This window comes from Lynx rufus, unplaced genomic scaffold, assembly GCF_022079265.1.
Source record: "Lynx rufus isolate CCGP_SWC_20201006 ecotype Redwood Valley unplaced genomic scaffold, mLynRuf1.p SCAF_16, whole genome shotgun sequence".
Lineage (NCBI taxonomy): Eukaryota > Metazoa > Chordata > Mammalia > Carnivora > Felidae > Lynx > Lynx rufus.
This window is the reverse complement of record NW_025814830.1, coordinates 12029289-12054062: the sequence shown is the minus strand read 5'-3', so window position 1 is coordinate 12054062 and position 24774 is coordinate 12029289. Positions and strand designations below refer to the sequence as shown.

The 24774-nt window shown below is 38.3% G+C and overlaps 1 protein-coding gene across 1 annotated transcript in view; it reads left to right on the top strand.

The window, feature by feature from the left end:
- Positions 1–24774, top strand: part of LOC124511754 (zinc finger protein 573-like) — a 63031-nt gene that overhangs the window by 15453 nt on the left and 22804 nt on the right. The window contains exons 5-7 of the mRNA XM_047079122.1: positions 14352–14517; positions 14602–15032; positions 15117–16022. Coding sequence (XP_046935078.1) covers positions 14352–14517; positions 14602–15032; positions 15117–16022 — 1503 coding nt within the window. The remainder of the gene's footprint in view (positions 1–14351; positions 14518–14601; positions 15033–15116; positions 16023–24774) is intronic.

Below are 24774 nucleotides of genomic sequence, written 5' to 3'. Positions count from 1 at the left end.
ATCCTGGAAATTACTTCTTACAGCAGATAGAGAGCTTCCTCATTGCTTTGTGACTGCTTAGTACTCCTATATGTGGATGTGCCATTGTTTATTCAGTGACTTTCTTCTGTTTAGGCTTTTAGGTTGTTTTCAATGTGTTGTGGTTATAAATAACACAAAAGCAAATAGTCTGACCCATATGTATTTTTGTAATATCATTGGAAGTTTAGCTTCCAGGTTGATTCCTAGAAGTGTGGTTTCTGGTTCCAAAGATACTTGCTTATGTGTTTTGTGTGTGTGTGTGTGTGTGTGTGTGTGTGTGTGTGTGTGTGTGTGTGTTAATCTTTATTTTAAGTAGGCTCCACATCCCATGTGGGACTTAAACTCATGATCCTGAGCTCAAGAGTTGCATGCTCTACTGACTGAGGCAGCCAGGTGCCTGATGCATATGTGTTTTTGTATGATATTGCCAAAATCACCCCCCAGTCGGGTTTTACTAGTCTGTGTTTCCACCAGCCATGTATGAGAGTATCTTAACAACAGTAAACATACCTATTGTTCAGACCATAAAAAAATACTCTGAATAAAAACTCAACAACAGAATATATTGTCATACTTTTAACTTTTTACAAACCCAACAGGGAAAAAATGGTATCTCGTTTCAATTTGCATTTTCTTTATGAGTCAGTGAAACATTTTTTCATATGTTTAAGAGCGATTTCTATTTCATGAATTGTTGGGTTTGTGTCTCTCCCCCATTTTCTTTTTGTTTTTTAAAGTTTATTTATTTTGAGAGAGCTAGACCAAGTGTGTGAGGGGCAGAGAAAGAGGGAGGGAGGGAGGGTGGGAGGGAGGGAGAGAGAGAGAGAGAGAGAGAAGGAGAGAGGGAAAGAGAATCCCAAGCAGGCCCCACCCAACTCTGGGCTCACTCTCACAAATCATGGGATCATGACCTGAGCTGAAATCAAGAGTCAGACGCTTAACCAACTGAGCCACCCAGACACCCCTTTATTTTTTAAGTAGGCTCCAGGCCCAGCATGGAACTCAACACAGGGCTTGAACTGAGATCAAGACCTGAGCTGAGATCAAGAGTTGAATGTTTAACTGACTAAGCCACACAGTGGTGCTCTTGAAGATTTTATTTTTACGTAATCTCTTCACCTAGCATGTGGCTTAAAGTTACAACCCTGAGATCAAGAGTTGCATGCTCTTCCGACTGAGCCAGTCAGGCGCCCCCGAGAGTGATTTTATATATTAAGAGTATTAGCCCTTTGTCTGAAGTGTATGTTGCAAATATTTTCTCCCAGTTTCTCAATTGTTTTTTTTATTTTGATTATGGGAGTTTATTTACTTTTTAATATAGTCAAATTCATCAGTCAGTCTTATTATCTCCGAATTTTGTGTCGTGGTTAGAAACTATCTCAAGGTTAAGGATAAATATACATATTTTCTTCCATTACTTGTATGGTTTTATTTTTTACATGTAAATCTGTAAACCATTTGGAAATTATTCTTGTGTGTAAAATAAGGTCCTGGGGCACCTGGCTGGCTCAGTCAGTTAAGCATCTGACTCTTGGTTTCGGCTCAGGTCATGATCTCACAGTTCACGAGTTCTGGCCCTGAGTCAGGCTGTCTGCTAACAGTGCAGAGCCTGCTTGGGATTCTTTCCCTCTCCCTCTCCCTCTCCCTCTCCCTCTCCCTCTCCCTCTCCTCCTACTGCGTGCATGGTCTCTCTCTGTCTCAAAAATAAACTTAAAAAATAAGTAAAAAACATAAATAAAGAAAGAAAGTATGGGTCTAATGAAATCTTTTTCCGTATGGCTACCTCAGTTGTCCCAACACCATTTATTTAAACATCTATCTTTGTTCCCTTCATTTGAAATGCCACCTTTATCAAATAATAAATTTCCATATATTCTTGGGTTGTTTTCTGAGCTTTCTATTCTGTTCTACTGTTTTATTTGTGTATGCATGTACCAATACTGCATTGCTTTTATTATGGGTACATTGTAGCACATTTTAATGTTTGTTAGAGCTAGTCCTCCCTTTTAGATTTTCAGTGTTTTTCTGCCTATTTTTGAATGTTTGTTTTTCCATGTAAACTTGATTATTAACTTTTCTAACTCCATGAAAAGTTGTTGGTATTTTATTTGCATTGCACTAAATTTACAAATTAATTTATGAGGAACTGAGGTCTTTATAATGTCTTCCAATCCAAGAAGAGGGGTTGTTTCTCCATTTGTTTGAGGCTATTTCTATGTCTTTCAGGAGTGTTTATAATTTTTCTGAAATAGGTTTTACGTATTTTTATTAATTTTATTCTTCAGTGTTTAATCTTGTTCTTTACTGTTATAAATCACATTTTCTCTCCCATTTTGTACTTTACCTAGTTATGGTTTTCCAGTAGAAAGACTCCCAATTTTTTCAACAGGTTTATTGCTATATAATTTATGTAACATGTAATCAGTCTTTGAAAATGAACAAGTAAAAAATTTTTTTGTAAGTTTTTATCATTTGTTTATTTATTAAATGTTTATTTATTTTTGAGAGAGAGACAGAGTATGAGAGGGAGAGGGACAGAGAGAAAGAGGGATATATAGAATCAGAAGCAGGATCCAGGCTCTGAGCTATCAGCACAGAGCCTGACACGGGGCTCAAACCCACGAACTGTGAGATCATAACCTGAGCTGAAGTCAGACGCTTGTCCAATTGAACTACCCAGGCACCCCATTTTTTAAAAAATATTCATTTATTTTTGAGAGAGAAGAGAGAGAGAGTGTGTGAGCAGGGAAGGGGCAGAGAGAGAGGGAGACACAGAATCCGAAGCAAGCTCCACACTCTGAGCTGTCCACACAGAGCCCTACGCGGGGCTTCAACTCACTAACCATGAGGTCATGACCTGCGCCTAAGTCAGTTGCTTAACCGACTGAGCCACCCAGGCGCCCCCTGCCCCACCCAAATTTTTCTTAAATAAAAGGAACAAGTCAGGGATGCCTGGGTGGCCCAGTTGGTTAAGCATCTGACTTTGGCTCAGGTCATGATCTCCCGGTTCGTGGGTTCGGGCCCCACAACAAGCTCTGCACTGACAGCACTGAGCCTGCTTCAGATCTTGTTTCCTTCTCTCTGCCCCTCCCCAGCTTGCATGCTCTCTCTCTCTGAAAAATAAACATTTAAAAAACAAAAAAAGGGCAAAAAGGCTCTTCCTTAAAGTGAACAAGTCAGTGTTTTTTTATATAATCACATTTTGTGCAACCATCACCAGTGTATAACCCATCACCCCATGAAGAAACCTGATACCCACTAGCAGTCACTCTGTATACCCAGCATCTGATAAACCACTAGTCTACTTTCTGTCTCTAAATATTTGATTATTAGGAATATTTGTATATACATAGAATCATGTAATATGTAGCCTTTTATGAATGTCTTCTTTCATAATATTTTTGAGATTCATCAACATAATATGAAGTATCAATACTTTATTCTTTTTTGTGGCCGAATAATATTCCATTCTATTATTTCTTTTGTTGCTTTGCTTTTAGTATCATACTTAGGAAATCATTGTGTTATCCAAGTCTCAAAAATTTACTGCAGTGTTTTTTTTCTAAGCAGTTATTAGTTTTAGTTCTGACATTTGGCCTTTGATCCATTTTGAGTTAATTTTCATGTGCGCTATACGGTGTGAGGTTCCAACTTCATTCTTTTGTGTGTGAATATCCACTTATTCCTAACACTGTTGCTTAAGACTCCATTGAATTTTTTTGGTTCCCTTTTCAGTAATGAATTGATCATAATTTGAGATTTTATTTCTGCACTCTGCATTCTATTCCATTGATCTATATATCTGTATATGCCAGCACCATACTGTCTTGATTTATTGTAGCATTGTAGTAAGTTTTGAAATCAGGAAGTGTGATTTCTGTTATTTTGTTCTTTTTTGTTTGTTTTCAAAATTATTTTGGCTATTTGGAGCCTCCTATATTTCTATATAATCAGATTGTCATTTTCAGCGACAAGAGCAGTTGACATTTTGATGCAGTGGATTGCATTGCATCTGTTGATCAGTTTGTGGAGCATTGTAATCTTAGCAGTATTGTCCTTCATGAACATGAGAGGTCTCTCCTTTTATTTAGGTATTTAATTTCTTTCCACAGTATTTTTAAATTGTCAATGTATAGATCTCAGGCTTCTTTTGTTCAACCTATTCCTACATATTTTATTCTTTTTTTTTTTTTTTTAATTTTTTTTTTTCAACATTTATTTATTTTTGGGACAGAGAGAGACAGAGCATGAACGGGGGAGGGGCAGAGAGAGAGGGAGACACAGAATCGGAAACAGGCTCCAGGCTCTGAGCCATCAGCCCAGAGCCCGACGCGGGGCTCGAACTCCCGGACCGCGAGATCGTGACCTGGCTGAAGTCGGACGCTTAACCGACTGCGCCACCCAGGCGCCCCTTTATTCTTTTTGATATAATTGTAAATGGCATTTCTTTCTTAATTTTGTTTCTGGATTGGTACCCTTGGTCTTATTTTTTAAAAGTTTTACCCTTTATATCCTGGTATACTATTATATCATCTATAAATAGGGATAGTTTTATTTGTTCTTTACCTCTTTTTCCTATCTCTGATTTATCTTGTCTAATCAAATAGTTAATATCTTTAGTACAGTTAAACAAAATTTTTTTTAATGTTTATTCATTTTTGAGAGACAGAGAAAGAGCATGAATAGGGGAGGGGCAGAGAGAGAGGGAGACAGAGAATCTGAAGCAGGCTCCAGGCTCAGAACTGTCAACACAGAGCCCAAAGCGGGGCTTAAACCCACAAACCATGAGATCATGACCAGAGCCAAAGTCAGACGCTTAACTGACTGAGCCATCTCTTTAGTACAGTTTTGAATACTTGCAGAGATAGTCAGCTTCCTCGATTTGTTCTTGATCTCAGCAGAAATCCTATGTTTCCCCACCTAATAAGATACTAGCTTTAGAAATGAGAGAGAGAAAGAGTGAGTGTGTGTGTGTGTGTGTGTGTGTGTGTGTGTGTGTGTGTGTGTGTATTTTATGTTGTGGAAGTATCCCTGAGCTCCTGTTTGCTTGGATTTTTCTTTGTTAGTATATTATATGGTCTCTCTTGATATTCAGAAGTTATTTTGGCCCATATTTTCTTTTAGTGTCTCTTATCAGGTTTAGATATTAATATTTTTTTCATAAAAATTATAAAAGAATTAGGAAGCTTTCCTTCTTTTTCAATGACCTGGAACACTTTATGGAGCATTAGCTCTATAGCTAAAAGCAGTCATGGCCTTCTGCGACTTGTCTCCCAATAGGTCCTCCAAAAAGGACAAATGAATGAAAAAGTAGTAAATCTAGACAATCCACATCCTAGCATATCTTTAAGGCAAGATACCAAAAATTCCAGATATCTGTAAGAAAAGGACTAAAGTTAAAAACTCCAGGACACTCTCCCAGTAAAGGTGGTTTTTCTTGCTCTATAATAGTAAAATTAATTAGTATTCAAAGTGCATAACCATGAAAATGATTTTTACATAGATCACCAACTGATAAGATTTTGCCATATCTATTTTATTTCTCTCTACACTACATTTATGGAGGTATTTGAAGGCATGTCTTAGGCATCATGACTTGACCCATGAATCATTCAGCAAACGTCTCCTGAGAATAAGGATAGTTCCACAAATAAGGGTATTTTTTTCTTTTTTTTTTTTTAAGTGTATGTGTATATATGTTTGTATATAATCTCTACACTCAACATGGAGCTCAAACTCATGACCCAGAGATCAAGAGTCACATGCTCTTCTGACTGAACCAGCCAGACACCCCAAGGGTGTATGTCTAAAAATTAATATAAATATTTTTCACAGAGAGGAGGTTCTGTTTTACATAATTGCTAAAATTATTCTCAGGAATTATTCTTTATGCATTTATTGACATAATCATGAGATTTTTTTTTTCTCCATTGTTCTGTTACTGTGTTGAATTCTGTTTATTGACTGAATTCTGGAATCCAGTTCTAGTCATGGTGTGTTGATATATTATCCCTTTTCAATATTAGATTTGAATTTTTAATATTTCCTTTATGTTTCATGAATGAGATTAAACTATATTCTTACTTTTTAAGATTGGATATAATGATTATGTTAGCTTTATGAATGTGTTTAGGAGAATGTACCCTTTCTCCCCCCTTTTGACATGGTTGGGTTGATGAATATTCCAGAAAAACCATCTGGGCCTTCAGTTACCATTGTAGATTTTTTAAAAAAACTTACTCAGATTGGGGTACTGGGCTGGCTTGGTTATTAGAGCATGTGACACCTGATCTTGGTGTTGTGGGTTCGAGCCCCACACTGTGGGTAGAGATTACTTAAAAAAAAAAAAAGTTTTTTTAAATAATAAAACTCAGATTACACCATGCTAGAATTGTTGAAGTTTTCTGTGTGTTGATTTTATAGAGGTTACTTTCTAGAGATTTATGCATTTCATCCACATTATTAACATAATGGGTTTTTTTTCATGATGTCATTTTACTGCATTTGAGGTGTGGAGGGCCGATAAGTGAGATCCCTCTTAGCTCACATCCCTGCATTGGATATTGCTGCAGTCTCCTTCCTCTTTATCAGTCTTGAGAGAATCACATTAGTAACATTGCTTTGAAATACAATATCGGCATTGTGGATCCTCTATGGTTTTTGTGGGCTCTATTTTGTAAGATGACTTTTATCTTTCTTTCTAATTTGTTTTTATTTTGTTGCTCTTTTTCTGGCTTCTTGCAATAAATGTTTAGGTGATTAATTTTCATGTTTTCTCACATGTATGCATATCTGTTGTATAAATTTTTTCTACTGTAACTACATTAGATTGGAATGGATGAAGATATTATAATTTGGTTTAAAATTTCTTTGTTTTTAATGTTTATTATTTTTGAGAAAGAGATGGAGTGTGAGTGGGGGAGGGGGAGAGAGAGAGAGGGAGACACAGAATCCAAAGCAGGGTCCAGGTTCCAAGCTGTCAGCACAGAGCCCAACACTGGGCTCGAACCCATGAACCGCAAGATCATGACCTTAGCCAAAGTCAGATGTTTAACTGACTGAGCCACCCAGGCACCCCTTGGCTCAAAATTTCTGTATAAAAGTTTAGGAAATACTACCTTAGGTCTACTATTTTCTTTCTCCCAGCTTTTTGTTTTTAAAATTCATCAAGCCAAATGAGAATATTAAAAACATATATGTAGTTGAGGTGCCTGGGTGGCTCAGTCAGTTAAGCATCCAGCTCTTGATCTCAGCTCAGGTCTTGATCTCAGGAGTTTAAGGTCATGAGTTCAAGCCCCGTGTTGAGCTCCATGCTGTGTGTGAAGCCTACTTAAAAAAAAAAAAAAAAGTATATGTGTATATATATGTGTGTGTGTGTGTGTGTGTGTGTGTGTGTGTGTGTGTGTGCATATATATGTTAGTTAATTAGCCTTCACACAGATTTAACTTTGGATATTAACATTTGCCTTTTTCTCTCTCTATATGCACCTTTCTTCTTGGCTCACTTGATGGTAAGTAGCAGTTACCATTAAATTTTACCTCTCAAACACTTCTGTATGCATTTCCTAAAACTAAAAACTTCTATGTAGTCACACTATTATTATCATAGCAATTCAGCCCTACATCTAACATAGAGTCCATATTTCAGTTTTTGAACTTTTCTCCAAAAATGCCATTTGTAAAATTTGTTTCCAGGATCCATTCCAGACTCATATACTGTATTTGGATGTGAGGCTTTGTATCTTACTGTCATCCTACCTTTTTTTTTTCCCCTTTGAGTTTGATTATTTTGTAGCATCCAGTGTAGTTTTCTCATGGAATATCTGCTTTCTAGGTTTGATGTTTTCTTCTTATGATTAGAATAAGGTTAAACATTTTTACCCAGACTACCACAGAGGTGGTATGTAATTATCTTTTTTTAGTAAACTTTATTTTAGAATGATTTTAGATGTAGAAAGTTACAAAGATAGTAGAGAGACTTCTGTATATATCTCTCCTGATTTCTATCATTGTTAACAACATCATTCAGATACATTTGTCAAAACTAAGAAAATGACTTTCATATTAACTAAACTCTAGATTCTATTTGTGTATTTCACCAATTTTTCCATTAATGTCATTTTTCTGTTCCAGGATCCTTCCATTCTGGGTACCACATTGCATTTATTTTTCATGTCTCCCAGTCTCTCTTCCAGTCTCTCCTGGTTTGTGACAGTTTTTGAATCTTTCCTTGTCTTTCAGGAATTTGACTGTCTTGACAGACTCTACCAGGTCCTGCAGAATATTCCCTATTCTGAGTCTGTTGTTTTTCTCATACTTACACTGGAGATAGGGGTTTTTAGAAAGACTGCAGCAGAAGTGAAATGTCCTTTTCATCGCATCATGTGCGGGGTACATGATATCCACTGGTGATGTTAACCTTCTTTCTCCCCTCCAAAGTTACTATTTTTCCTTTTCTATACTCTACTCTTTAGAAGCAGCTCACTAAGTCTAGCTTACCCTGGGGGGCAAGGGGCCTGGATTGGGAATTAAGCTTCTGTAGGGTAGGAAATCTATATATTTTATCCGGAATTCTGTATAAAAGATTCGTCTCTTGGGGCACCTGGGTGGCTCAGTCAGCGTCCAACTTCAGCTCAGGTCATGATCTCACAGCTCATGGGTTCAAGCCCCGCATCGGGCTCTGTGATGACACCTCAGAGCCTGGAGCCTGCTTTGGATTCTGTGTCTCCCTTTCTCTGCCCCTCCCCCGCTTGTGCGTGCTCTCTTTCTCTCTCTCTCTCTCAAATATAAATAAAACATTTAAAAATTTTTAAAAAAAGATTTGTCTCTTCCCCCTTTATTTCAGTGTGGGCTTATCCATATTTATTTTAGACTTTGAGTTACAATTAAATATTATTTCTTTTGCTTTGAACATTGATAGCTCTTTTAGTTTGGTTCTTGTGTCCATATAATATCCCCGTCCTTTTGTTTTTTGAGGATTTCTTTCCTGGTACTGTTTTCAGATTCATTTTGTTTTTTTCCCCTTCCCTGGTCCTAGAATCAGCCATTTCTCTTAAGAGCCCTGGTTTCTTTTACTGGAAGATAGTATTTAGAAACCAAGATCTGAGAACTAGGTATACTAATTGTTGCTGGTATACCATTGCTTCTATGCCCTCTAAACAACCTAACTAGGTAATAAATGTCTGCATAGTCACCCATGTATATATACATGTATCTGTAATTGTTTTATTATCTATCTGTCTGTATTTACATTAAGCTAAACATGAGTTCTTACTGATGTCTGCAACTCCCATCCAGTATTTCAGGATGCATTCTAGCCTTCTTGTCTCATTTATCTGTAACTTTCTCCTCCAACAGTGACAAAACTGGCTTCTACCATCCATCATCCATTTACTTATTTGTTCACCCCCAGTGTACATGGAACAAGGCTTCAGAATTGTTTTCCCATGAGAAACAAATTTACTGACTTGGTAGTGCTTATGTGCAGTTCCATTTGCTTTTAATTTTCAGTCAAAACATTGATTTTTAAAGTTTATAACTATTATTGTAGCATAGGGCACAGTTTGTTTTGGTGCATTGATCAACTACAAGCACTTCTTAATTTCCCAATATATGTTGATAATATATATTTTTTATAATATTAATTTCTAGTATAACTTGTGATCAGACAACACAATTTGTATGCTTTTGATCCTTTGAAATATGTAGAGACTTGATTTATAACACAGTTTACTGTCTGTTTTTATAAGTAATTTGTGACTGAAAAGGAACTGAATTCTGCAATATTTGGCTTATAGCCATTAAGTTCTAGGTCCACATTTATTAAATGTCGCACCCAGAGTTTGGATTGTGTCAATATTTGGTTTATTTCAGGCTGTGTTAATAGATGGACACAAAATTAATAACCCTTATTAAGCAATCCTCCATGTGCATTGTAGAAAATTAGAAAATAGAGACAGGCAAAAGTGTTTTCAAGATATTAAAATACCTTATTCCTACCACTTTAACACCTTAGTGGATATAAGACATACATGCATATACATGTTCCTCTTTTTATTAATGAGACATCATATTCTTACTGTTTTATAACCTGATTTCTTTATCAGTGATTTTTCTATTTTATATTTCTATTACATTTTTATTTTATTGCATCTTCAAAACCCAAATCCTATTCATATTACCCCATTTGGCCCAATCTGATTTGTTCAAATCAGTATCCCAATGCAAGACTGTGCATTGTCTCTTTATCATATCACTGAAATCCCTCTTAATCTAAAACATTCCCTTTATTTCTAATACTAACCCTTTGAAGAGACAAGGCCACTTTTATATTGCAAAATTTGCCATCTTTTGAACTTATCTCAGTATTGTCCGTGGTATAGTTTGTTTATTCTCTACCCTTTGTATTTTTGTAGATTGGAAATTATTTTCTCTCTTGAGGGATTCACATTAAACATTTATGGCTCAAGTACATCATAGGCGGTTATGGGTACTCTATCAAAAGACACAACATGTATTGGATTACACTGTTAGTTTTGGAATGTTAAAACTTTATTAAGCTAACAGCTTGATTCCTTCATTCAGTTATATTTTTTGCTTTTGTAACTGAACAGAAGTCCCTCTGATCTTGCTTCGGCATTATGACAGCAATCAGTTCTGCAGTGATTACTCTCTTCATAGTTGTAAGAACAGTATACTTAATACGATTGGGAATTGTAAGGTAGTTGTTTCTTTCAATTCTATCATGATTTCTACAGTTTTTATTGACACGATCTATTTGGCTATTTGGTTATGTTGAAATATAAATTGATTGGAATGCACAGGAAAATATATTTGAAAAAAAAAGAAAGAATATATTTGATTTTTAGTTGCACATTATTTAATGAAAAAATAACTGGGAAATGGCTTCTGTTATCTGAAAAATAATGTTTTTTTTTTTTTTATTTGAGAGAAAGAGCAGGGGAAGGGCAAAGGGAGAGAGAGGGAATCTTAAGTAGGCTCCACACTCCACGTAGAGCCTGAGACAGGGCTCATTCCTACGACCCTGGGGTCATGACCAGAGTCGAAATTAAGAGTTGGTGGCTCAACTGACTGAGCCACCAGGGCACCCCATCATTATATTTTTATCTATCTTTCATTTACTTAATATGTTTAATCCAACATGATCACTTTTCCTGCTTTTTTTTAAAATTTTCACAATTATGACCAAACACAGCATAATATTCAGAAGCGTGTGTTTTTCAACAAAGCCATAAATCTTTTAAACTTTCCTTACTTTTTTAGCCCAAGATTTGTGAGCATTATCTTGTATCTTCCCTGCCTTGGTCTTGGAATCAAACATTTCTAGGGGCACCTGGGTGGCTCAGTCAGTTGAGCGTCTGTCTCTTGATTTCAGCTCAGGTCATAATCCCAGGATTGTGGCATCAAGCCCCACATCAGGCTCCACACTGAGCATGGAGCCTGCTTAAGATTCTCTCTCTCTTTCTCTCCCTCTCTCTCTCTCTCTCTCTCACTCTCTCTCTCCTCATAAAAATAAATAAATATTTCTTTAAGGATTCTCTGATCATAATATTGGATATTTAGAGATGACAGTGTAAATGATCAGGGTGATGATTGCTATGCTAGCCTTTTTTTCCTTTTAGAGAGAGTGTGCACGTGAGTAGGGAGAGGAACAGAGAGAGAGAGAGCATCTTAAGCAGACTCCACACTCAGCGCAGAGCCCACCACAGGGCTCAATCCCTTGACCTGAGTCAAAATCAGGAGTTGGAAGCTCAATCAACTGAGCCACCTAGGCGCCCCAACTACTAGCCTTTTTGACATTTTTTTCTATTCCATGAAAATTGACCTGTTTCAGATTTTTGTCCTTTGTAGGATAGTTTTTGATCAATATTTTCCTGTTTGTCTTTCCCTTTCACAGTTTTAATTTTTTGTTTGTTCTCCCTTTTGTTAATTAGTTTAGCTAATGTACCATCACATGTTGATTTTTTTTCCCCAAGAGATACCTTTTTGAATTTGTTTGTTGATTTTGTTTCCAAACTCATTAAAATTTGGTTTTTTATCTTTATTCTTTTTGTTTGTTTTCCTCTCACTTACTTTGATGTTTTTTCTAAGCTTTTATTAGTAAATTATTTATTTAATTTGTGTCAAGGTGACAGCTTTTCTCTGGGCATTAGGGCTGGATGTTGTACCTTCTGAAATGTAGTATTTTCATCTTTTGCCTGGTTATATTTCTCTACTTTCACTGTTTATTTCCTTAGTACAATAAAGATACTGACTCTGTTTTTTTATTTTTGACGGCTGACAGCTTTCAAGCCCCACCTCTCCTTCTGCTCCACTTTTGGGGAAGCTGATAAAAAGCCTGAGAGCTCCCTACATTGGTCCCCATGGAAAGTTCAAACCATGCAAACCCCTGCCCAGGAACCCTCAGCCCTGCACCACACCCTAACCAGCGTAAAAAAAAAACAAAAACAAAAAACACCTAAGTCAATCTCTTTCCAATCACTCAAGTCCTTTTCAGATGTATTTAAGAACCACTCTGCTCTTTCTAGGAAGCCTCATTATACAAGTAATAAATCGTTTCACACTTACATGATGTATGCATGTCATCATCAGTCTTGACATCCAAGTCAAAGTTTGTGTGGTTATCCATTCTGCCTCTGCTGGTTGTCCACTACATTTATTGATCTAGCATTTAATTAGTAAAGAGCCTTTAGTTTTCTAGATGGAGTGCTTTTTGTTTTCTGATGTTGCTCTTATTTTCAGCGTTATTTTCTGAGGTCAGAGTATGTATCATTCCACCTGCTATACACATCCCACAATTGAGTCACAGATGAATACTCTTTGCCCTTGACTCATGCCCCCTTCATTGTGCACTGATACTCCTGAGTCTTTTCCTGAATCTCGATTGCCATCTTCCAGCTTATATCTGATATTTCCTTTTAACAGTCAGTCCCAGACACTCTGTACCCCAAAATATTCCTCCATATCATAATTTCTTGATTCTCTCCAGCATCTCCACATGGAAGGAATTTCTTATTTGATTTGAGTACATATCTGTGAATTGACTGAAAACATATCAAAATACTTATCCGGGAAGTAGAAGGATGGCTGGTCTTGAAAATAAGGAAAAGGAAGAGAGGATGTGGTAAAGGAGATGAACCAACACAGATTTAGTATATTTAGAATGGAGAAGGAATAACAGAACTGAAGATAAGCAAGATCAATTAATTATTTAGCACCTATAATACATAACCCTGTAATTCAGTGATGAAAAAGGAAGAATTGTGTCTGCTCTGGGGGAAGTTTAAGGAACTGTTTAGAATATCAAATAAGGAGGGGCGCCCAGGTGGCTCAGTCAGTTAAGCATCCAACTTCAGCTCAGGTCATGATCTTACGGTTCATGGGTTCAAGTCCTGCGTTAGGCTCTGTGCTGACAGCTCAGAGCCTGGACCCTGCTTCGGATTCTGTGTCCCCCCTCTCTCTGCCCCTTCCCTGCTCACAGTCTGTCTCTCTCTCTCTCTCTCTCTCTCAAAAATAAACATTTTAAAAAAATTTTGTATCTTAAAAAAAAAATCAAATAAGGAAATTAATGATATCATAATTGGAAACAAAGGGATGGTGGAAGGAATGAAGTGCTAGACCATAAAAAGGGAGACATGGATATAATACTCAGAGTTAGCAGATGCAGCCTTTCTAAGGGTAGGATATTCATCCTGAGACTAAAGGATGAGAAGGGTCAACCTACAAAGTACTCAGGTCTAAGGATTCTGGTCAGATGAAATCGTCTGTGGAAAGCATCAAATGATAGGGAAGTTTGTACCATATTCTAAATGCTGAAAAGAAGGAGACAGGGCGCAGAGGGGTCGGTGTTTGGACACGATGCCATATAGGTAAGGAAGAGTCCTGCTATCCTCAGAAAGGGGTTTGGATCGTATTCCAAGAGTAAAGAGAAATCACTGGACAAACCTAGGATGAATTCTTAACCTTTGATCTGTATTTAAATCAGTGATAGATTCAAAATAAAGATGCCATCCAAGGTATTTTTTTCCTCTCACTTCTAATGTAGTTGTCCGTGACACAGGCAGGATATCAGATTTATAACAAGCTTGCCAAAGATCGTGGTCCACACCTAAATTTCAGAAACTTCACTATCTTATGTAACTTCACATACATCTCTGAATTCTTGACCTTTCAAAAAGTTCATAACCATATTTTACAATTCAATAAGTGCTTCATTTATTACAAGTGTTGGTTCATATTTCTTTCACAGAAGTCCCATATTCTCTGTATAAGAAATATAAATATTTTTTTGTTTTCTTCTTTTCTTTCAGATTTGGATTTACATTGTGAGGTAATCAGCTATGTAGAAATGCCCACTTATGAAAAAGATGTATCTTCTACACAACATCAGAGCATATATAACAGAGAGAAACTCTATGAATGTAAGAAATGTCAGAAGAAATTTAGTAGTGGCTATCAATTTATTCTACATCACAGGTTTCATATTGGCGAAAGACTCTATGAATGCAAAGAATGTGGGAAGAACTTTCATAGTGGCTATCAACTTACCCTACATCAAAGATTTCATACTGGCGAGAAACCCTATCAATGTTCAGAATGCAGGAAGAACTTTAAAAGCGGTTATCAACTTACTGTACATCAGAGATTTCATACTGGTGAGAAAACCTATCAGTGTAGGGAATGTGGGAAGGCCTTTATTTATGCCTCACACATCATTCAGCATGAGAGAATCCACACTGGTGGGAGGCCTTATGAATGTCAGGAATGTGGGAAGGCCTTTAGTCAAGGTGGACACCTTAGAATTCATCAAAGAATTCATACTGGTGAGAAGCCCTATAAATGTCAGGAGTGTGGGAAGGCTTTTAGTAGGCGCTCAAACCTTGTTGAACATGGGCAAATCCATACTGATGAGAAACCTTATGTATGTGAGAAATGTGGAAAGGCCTTTAAAAGAGGTCATCAACTTACTGTACACCAGAGTGTTCATACTGGTAAAAAACCATATGAATGTAAAGAATGTGGAAAGGGCTATACCACTGCCTCATACCTTATTCTACATCAGAGAATTCATAAAGGTGGGAAACCATATGAATGTAAGGAATGTAAGAAAACCTTTACCTTGTATAGAAATCTTACTCGACATCAGTGTATTCACACTGGCGAGAAACTTTTTGAATGTAGGCAGTGTGGGAAGGCCTATACTACTGGCTCAAAACTTTTTCAACATCAGAAAACTCACACAGGTGAGAAGCCTTATGAATGTAAGGAATGTGGAAAAGCCTTTAGCTTATATGGATACCTTCATCAACATGAGAAAATTCATACTGGTGTGAAACACTTTGAATGTAAGGAATGTAAAAAAGCCTTTACTTTGTATAGAAATCTTATTCGACATCAGAGTATTCATACTGGTAAGAAACTTTTTGAATGTCAAGAATGTGGGAAGGCCTATAGTACTGGCTCAAACCTTGTTCAACATCAGAAAACTCATACTGGTGAGAAACCCTATGAATGTAAAGAGTGTGGAAAGACCTTTAGTTTGCATGGGTATCTTAATCAACATCAAAAAATTCATACTGGTGTGAAACCCTATGAGTGTAAAATATGTAGGAAAACCTTTACTTTCTATAGAAATCTAACTCTACACCAGAGTATTCATACTGATGAGAAACCTTTTAGATGTAAGGAATGTGGGAAAACCTTTAGACGTAGTTCACACCTTACTGCACATCAGAGCATCCATGCTGATAAGAAACCCTATGAATGTACGGAATGTGGGAAATCCTTTAAAATGTATGGATACCTTACACAACATCAGAAAATTCATACTGGTGGGAAACCCTATGATTGTAAGGAATGCGGGAAGACCTTTAGTCGTGCTTCAAACCTTGTTCAACATGGGAGAATTCATACTGGTGAAAAACCCTACGTGTGTAAGAAGTGTGGAAAAGCCTTCAGATATGGTTCAGCCCTTAAAGCACATCAGGGAATGCATACAGATAATGAAACTCTAAGAACATAAGGAATGTGAGAATGCCTTTAGGTATGGCCCAAACTTTTTTAATATCAGCCAGTTCACACTGGTGAGAAATTATTGAATGTTAGTCTTTATAGGTATGTCTTCACCAAATGAGAGAATTCATAATATAGTTATGATTTCAGTGTCACTCCTGTTTTAATGGAATATCTGACTATTTAAACAATGGCAAATTAAACCCTGAATAGCCAAAGCAGTCTTGAAAAAGAACAAAACTGGAGGTGTCACAATCCCAGATTTCAAGATATACTACAAAGCTGTAGTAATCAAAGCAGTATGGTACTAGCATAAAAACAGACACATAGGTCAATGGAACAGAATAAAGAACCCAGAAGTAAACCCATGACTATATGGTCAATTAATCTTCAACAGAGGAGGCAGAAATATGCAACTGAAAAAAAAAAAAACAGTCTCTTCAATAAATGATGTTGGGGAAACTGGACCACTTTCTTACACGATACACAAAAATAAACTCAAAATGGATCCAAGACCTAAATGTGAGATAGGAAACTATTAAAATTTTAGAAGCCAGCATAGGCAGTAATTTCTCTGACATCATCTGTAGCAACATTTTTCTAGATAGGTCCCCTGAGGGAAGGGAAGCAAAAACAAAAATGAACTATTGAGATTACATCAAAAGAAAAAGCTTTTGGGGTGCCTGGGTGGCTCAGTCGGTCAAGCGTCCAACTTTGGCTCAGGTCATGATCTCACAGTTTGTGAGTTCAAGCCCCATGTCGGGCTCTGTGCTGACATCTTGGAGCCTGGAGCCTGCTTCGGATTCTGTGTCTCCCTCTCTCTGCCCCTCACCTTCTTTTGCTCTGTCTCTCAGGAATAAAAAAAACATTAAAAAAATTTTTTTTAATAAAAAGCTTTTGCACAGCAAAGGAAACAGTCAACGAAACTAAAAGGCAACCTACTGAATGGGAGAAGATATTTGCAAATGACATATCCGATAAAGGGTTAGTACCCCCAAAATATAAAAATTTGCAGAACACACACACACAATGTAATTAAAAAATGAGAAGACATGAACAAACATTTCTCCAAGGAAGACAAGATGACCAACAGACATATGAAAAGATGCTCAACATCACTCATCATCAGGGAAATGCAAAACAAAACCACAATGAGATACCATGTCACAACTGTCAAGATGGCTAAAGTCAGCAACACAAGAAATAGCAAATATTGGTGAGGATGTGGAGAAAAAGGAAACCTCAGGCACTGTGGTGGCAAGGCAAACTGGTGTAGCCACTGAAGAAAACAGTATGGAGTTTCCAGAAAAAATTAAAAATAGAATTAACATAGCACCCAGTATTTTCACTACTGGATATTTACCCAAAGAATACAAAAACACTAATTCGAAAAGATGTATGCACCCCATGTTTATTGCAGCATTATTTACAATAGCCAAACTATGAAAGTGGCCCATGTGGCCCTCAACTGATGAATGGATAAAGATGATGTGGGCATATCTACAGTGGAATATTACTCAGCCATAAAAAAGAATGAAAATTTTGCCATTTGCAATAACATGGATCTAACAGGATATAATGCTAAGTGAAATAAGTCAGAGAAAGACATACCATATGATTTCACTCATATGTGAAATTTAAGAAACAAAACAAGGGGCACCTAGGTGGCTCAATTGGCTAAGCATTCAACTCTTGATCTCTGCTCAGGTTACCATCTCATGAGATCAAGCCCCGTGTCAGACTCTGCACTGACAGCGCAGAGCCTGCTTGGGATTCTTTCTCTGCCCCTCCCCAGCTTGCACACGCTCTCTCTCTCAAAACAAAATAAATAAACTTAAAAAAATAAGAAACAAATGAAGAAAAAAATAGACAAACCAAAAAACAGACTCTTAACTATAGAGAACAAATTGATGGTTACCACTGTGGGGAGTAGGGGAGGATGGATAAAACTGGTGAAGGGGACCAAGAGTACACAGATCATGATGAGTACTGAGTAATGTATAGAATTGTTGAATCACTATATTGTACACCTGAAGGTAATAAAACACTATGGTAATTATACTGTAAAAATTTATTTTATTTTTTTAAATTTTTTTTAACGTTTATTTATTTTTGAGACAGAGAGAGACAGAGCATGAACGGGGGAGGGTCAGAGAGAGAGAGAGGGAGACACAGAATCTGAAACAGGCTCCAGGCTCTGAGCTGTCAGCACAGAGCCTGACACAGGGCTTAAACTCACAAACCGCGAGATCATGACCTGAGCCAGAGTCGGACGCTTAACTGACTGAGCCACGCAGGCGCCCCTAAAAATAAACAATGACAAGGGAAAAAAATAGGAATCTCAATTTTTTCATGCCTACAACGTGCATGGAATTTTCAGTTAAATTTTTGGCAAGGATACTACATAGGTGATGCATTAAAAAGTATATTAGTGTTGGGTTTTTCCAGTATTAAGGAGGCAAGATGTTATGGTTATAATGGTGACTGGTAGATGTTGCTACTGTAGAGATCTATTTTGTCACTTCCTTTTCAAAGTTTATAATATCATGTATATGCCCTGAAGTAATGGGAAATTTAAATTGAAGTTAGGGCCAGAAGAATGAAAATCAAAGTCCCATGTATCAGTTGGGAAATTGCCAGTCTCCTACTCTTTGGAAATTCAAGGCATGTGGGGAGCCAAGAATGAATGATAGAACTTTGTTTCTGTTCACTAATCTATTTCCAAAACCTATTCAATGCGTGTTACTTTGCTGGCTTGGTAAAATTGATAAAATGATGAATAAGCATTCAATGTACAAAGCTAGAAAAATAACAAACTCTCAGCCAATATAAAGCAACAGTGGATACAAATAAAGAATTAGAGTTTAATGATAGTAATCAAAATAGCATTCTTTGAAACATTTTCCCTATGAAAAGCAAGGAGTACTCAAAGGGTGGACCTACACCAGCCGACTCCATCTTGTTCTGTGTCCTCCACCTTGAGTAACTTCCCGATCAAAACACGCCCGGCAACCTGCGTAACAGGACTCCGACCCTTCCCTAGCCAATCAGTGGAGGCCACGACCCCCAGCCAATCGGCCGAGGCCACAGCCATTACCTCACCAACTGCCCCTAGACCCCAATAAAACCTTTGTGCTTTTGAAACTCGCTCGCTCTCTCTCCGGCATCTCACCGCTGCGTCAGTGCAGGTAGGAGACTGAGCTCGAGCTAGCTTGAATAAAGGCTCTTTGCTTTTGCATCGGACTCAGCTCCCTGGTGGTCTTTGGGGATCACGAATTCTGGGCATAACAAATACGTCTAGAAGTACATTTTAGTGATTTGAAGATGAAAGTAATCTTTGGAGGTGTGCCACTGGTCTCAGACCTTGCTGGCTTGATGATTTGCTACAAGGACTCATGATTTAGACTCAAAATTTAGAAAAGTTGCTCTAAAGTTTATTAGAGTGAATAAAGTTTATTAGAGTGAATGATAATGATTAAATAAAGGGAAAAGATGAGCAGTGTCTGTGAGGCACTAGGTCAGCTTCTAGGTGTCGCCTCTTATTAGAATTACATGAGGATGTGCTAATTTCTTCCAGCAATTATGTGTGATAACGCGCTTAGTGCCAAATATAGAAGCTCATCTGAACCTGTGTCCCTGGCTTTTACTAGGGCTCTTGTAGACATGGCAGTACCCACATGACTGACCTGAGCTTCTCAATCTCCAGTTCCTCAGAGGTCAAACTGATAATGCTGGCTGAGGGCTTTGGGCATACAAAAGCAAGCATTCACCCTAATTTGCATTGTTAGTATTAATTATCTGGTCAAACCAGTACAGCATATCAAGGCAACTATTCCAGGCACTCAAAGGTTTTCTCCCAGAAGCCAGTCAAGGGCCAGTTTTCCTTAACATAGGTCTGTCTTTGGAATGCAGAGTGTTTAAGCACCCTGAATCTGCTGGATAATCCTTTATTGTACAATCAGGCAGTTTTCAGCATTCTGATTCAAATCACTTGATTGCTTAAATACATTATAAAATACCCAGGCAAGAAATGATAGGAAAAAAAATTATTGAGGACATGGAAAATGTCTCAGAAAAAAAGTCAGTAGAAAAATCAGGTTACAAACTATATGTGCTATATACTATTTGTAAAATGTATGCAGGATTCAATGCAGAATTATAGACCGTTAGACTTAACTAGGACAAAGAAGTCTTGAGTGTTATAAACCCATATATTAACAATGCTTACGTTTTTGTTTTGGTCTTGGTAGAGTTGTTTTATTTAAATATATCATAATTTTTGGTTCAGTGCCCATGCCTTACTTGAAGTATATATGTGTGTGAACATTTTTATGTTTTAAGAGGAAGCTATTCTTCAAAGAAGTAGAAAGGTCATTTATTGAAACCATCTATACTTGGTCTTAGACAAATACATTAAATTTGGATTTTTTTCTGTATTGCTTTTGGTTCCTTCAGTTTCTTAGTACCTAAATCTCTAGGATTTCTATATAAATTCATGCATGCCACATTTGTCTAAACAAACAAACAAAAACAGGTGAAGTCCCTGCGTAGAGTCTCGCATATATTGATGCTGGTCTCGCTGCTACATCCTTTTCCAGATCTTCTTTACAGAAATATTTCCCATGTGTTAGTCATGATATAAGCCAGACAGCTGCTGAATTGTTTCCTTGTTTTGCTTTTTATCAACATGAAACATTGTTTGCCATTCCAACTTTTCGATCAGAGAAAATTCCTATATTTTTAGCAGTTGTGGACATTCACAAGAAAATTGAGTTTCCTTGCAGCTTTGAATTCTTTAAGAAGGTATGGAGAACCAAAGTTTTCCTCAGCAAACTGTATAAAAGCTTTGCTGTTAAATGTCCTGCTTCTAATCTAGAAGAACCACATATCTGATTCTGTATTTTCAAAATAAGTAATAGATTTTCAAAATGACTTAGAAGTATTTGGAATTCTTATGCTTGGAACACTATCCCTATGGTGGAAGTCTGGGCTGGGCAAATACCTTGAAATCAACCTAATAAAGCTTCTGTTTGTTCTCCTGTTCATTCCCCTGCAGCTGAAAATGTTATGGAATTTACCCTATATCCCCTTTTGGTTCCAGGTGATTTTTTTTCCAATTCCAGCAATCACTGAGGCATCTGAGTCTCACATTGTTATCTGGTGCTCAAGGAAGAAGTAAGTAAACCAGCTAGCAGAATGTAATCTTGATGAGATCTAGTTCTCTTGATGTTTAACATGACTTGATAATATGCCCCTTCCAGAAAAGATAATCACGTAGATGTGGCAATCCATGAGTATCTTTTGGTTTTTACTCATTGTTGGCTTTCTTTTATACTTAAACTAGTAAAAGGGGTAAAAGAAAAAAAAATAGAATTGACATAAGAGAGGAGTAGGTTCTCTTTGACTTTGAACAGAGTTCTTAAAATCTTTAGAACTCCAGGCCTTCCCTCCTGCAATGATTCCCTTTGTGATTGCATTTCAAGACTCACTGTCCAAAACTATTAAAAAAATGTTTTTAAGTAATCTCTACACCCAATGTGGGGTCGAACTTAACCCTAAAATCAAGAGTTGCGTGCTGCACCTACTGAGCCAGCCAGGCACCCCTGTCCAAAATTATTAAAAGAAATGGTAATCAGATATAGTAACATAGGATACTGAGAGCCAAAGCAGATGTTACATACTGATAGGTGTTTTTGTTTTTTAACGCACGCCAAAAAATCCTTACAATGCACATACTAGAGTATTCTGGGAAGATTCTGTAGTAGAAAGCACCAGGAATCTGTCCCTCCACTTGAACAATTCCACTGGCAGAATCTGTCTGATGTGATGATTTTCTAGCTCTGGAGTCTACTGAAGATGTAGTTGAAGTCTTGGTTAATTTCAGGGATCTGTGCTCTAAAGATGGTGAAGATGGTAAATTTTACGTCTGTTTTACCACCACAACAACAAAAAATTGGAAAAGCGGCACTTGGGTGGCCCAATTGGTTAAGCATCTGACTTTGGCTCAGGTCGGAGCTCGACAGGAAGATGGCGGCGTAGGAGGACGCTGGGCTCACCGCGCGTCCTGCTGATCACTTAGATTCCACCTACACCTGCCTAAATAACCCAGAAAACCGCCAGAGGATTAGCAGAACGGAGTCGCCAGACCCAAGTGCAGACGAGAGGCCCACGGAAGAGGGTAGGAAGGGCGGCGAGGCGGTGCGCGCTCCACGGACTGGCGGGAGGGAGCCAGGGCGGAGGGGCGGCTCGCCAGCCAAGCAGAGCCCCCGAGCCCGGCTTGCAAAAGCGGAGGGGCCTGACGGACTGTGTTCCGACAGCAAGCGCGACTTAGCGTCTGGGAGGTCATAAGTTAACAGCTCTGCTCAGAAAGCGGGAAGGCTGGAGGACAAAGGGAGGGTGAGCTGCGGAGCCCCCGGACGACAGAGCTCAGTTTGGCGGGGAACAAAGGCGCTCGCCAGCGCCATCTCCCCCGCCCATCCCCCAGCCAAAATCCCAAAGGGAACCGGTTCCGGCCAGGGAAATTGCTCGCTCCGCGCAAACAACCAACTCTGTGCTTCTGCGGAGCCAAACCTCCGGCAGCGGATCTGACTCCCTCCGGCTGCCACAGGGCCCCTCCTGAAGTGGATCACCTAAGGAGAAGCGAGCTAAGCCTGCCCCCCCTGCCGCCGTGCACCGTGCCTTCCCACCCCAGCTAATACGCCAGATCCCCAGCATCACAAGCCTGGCAGTGTGCAAGTAGCCCAGACGGGCCGCGCCACCCCACAGTGAATCCCGCCCCTAGGAGAGGGGAAGAGAAGGCACACACCAGTCTGACTGTGGCCCCAGCGGTGGGCTGGGGGCAGACATCAGGACTGACTGCGGCCCCGCCCACCAACTCCAGTTATACACCACAGCACAGGGGAAGTGCCCTGCAGGTCCTCACCACACCAGGGACTATCCAAAATGACCAAGCGGAAGAATTCCCCTCAGAAGAATCTCCAGGAAATAACAACAGCTAATGAGCTGATCAAAAAGGATTTAAATAATATAACAGAAAGTGAATTTAGAATAATAGTCATAAAATTAATCGCTGGGCTTGAAAACAGTATACAGGACAGCAGAGAATCTCTTGCTACAGAGATCAAGGGACTAAGGAACAGTCACGAGGAGCTGAAAAACGCTTTAAATGAAATGCAAAACAAAATGCAAACCACCACGGCTCGGATGGAAGAGGCAGAGGAGAGAATAGGTGAACTAGAAGATAAAGTTATGGAAAAAGAGGAAGCTGAGAAAAAGAGAGAGAAAAAAATCCAGGAGTATGAGGGGAAAATTAGAGAACTAAGTGATACACTAAAAAGAAATAATATACTCATAATTGGTATCCCAGAAGAGGAAGAGAGAGGGAAAGGTGCTGAAGGGGTACTTGAAGAAATTATAGCTGAGAACTTCCCTGAACTGGGGAAGGAAAAAGGCATTGAAATCCAAGAGGCACAGAGAACTCCCTTCAGACGTAACTTGAATCGATCTTCTGCATGACATATCATAGTGAAACTGGCAAAATACAAGGATAAAGAGAAAATTCTGAAAGCAGCAAGGGGTAAACGGGCCCTCACATATAAAGGGAGACCTATAAGACTCGTGACTGATCTCTCTTTTGAAACTTGGCAGGCCAGAAAGAATTGGCACGAGATTTTCAGTGTGCTAGACAGAAAAAATATGCAGCCGAGAATCCTTTATCCAGCAAGTCTGTCATTTAGAATAGAAGGAGAGATAAAGGTCTTCCCAAACAAACAAAAACTGAAGGAATTTGTCACCACTAAACCAGCCCTACAAGAGATCCTAAGGGGGACCCTGTGAGACAAAGTACCAGAGACATCACTACAAGCATAAAACATACAGACATCACAATGACTCTAAACCCGTATCTTTCTATAATAACACTGAATGTAAATGGATTAAATGCGCCAACCAAAAGACATAGGGTATCAGAATGGATAAAAAAACAAGACCCATCTATTTGCTGTCTACAAGAGACTCATTTTAGACCTGAGGACACCTTTAGATTCAGAGTGAGGGGATGGAGAACTATTTATCATGCTACTGGAAGCCAAAAGAAAGCTGGAGTAGCCATACTTATATCAGACAAACTAGACTTTAAATTAAAGGCTGTAACAAGAGATGAAGAAGGACATTATATAATAGTTACAGGGTCTATCCATCAGGAAGAGCTAACAATTATAAATGTCTATGCGCCGAATACCGGAGCCCCCAAATATATAAAACAATTACTCATAAACATAAGCAACCTTATTGATAAGAATGTGGTAATTGCTGGGGACTTTAACACCCCACTTACAGAAATGGATAGATCATCTAGACACACGGTCAATAAAGAAACAAGGGCCCTGAATGAGACATTGGATCAGATGGACTTGACAGATATATTTAGAACTCTGCATCCCAAAGCAACAGAATATACTTTCTTCTCGAGTGCACATGGAACATTCTCCAAGATAGATCATATACTGGGTCACAAAACAGCCCTTCATAAGTTGACTTTGGCTCAGGTCATGATCTCTCAGTCTGTGAGTTTGAGCCCCGCATTGGGTTCTGTGCTGACAGCTTAGTTCTTGTACTGCTTTGGATTCTGTGTCTCCGTCCCTCTCTCTCTGCCCCTCCTCTTCTTGCACTCTCTCTTAAAAATAAATACACATTAAAAAAATTTTTTTAATTGGAAAAAAC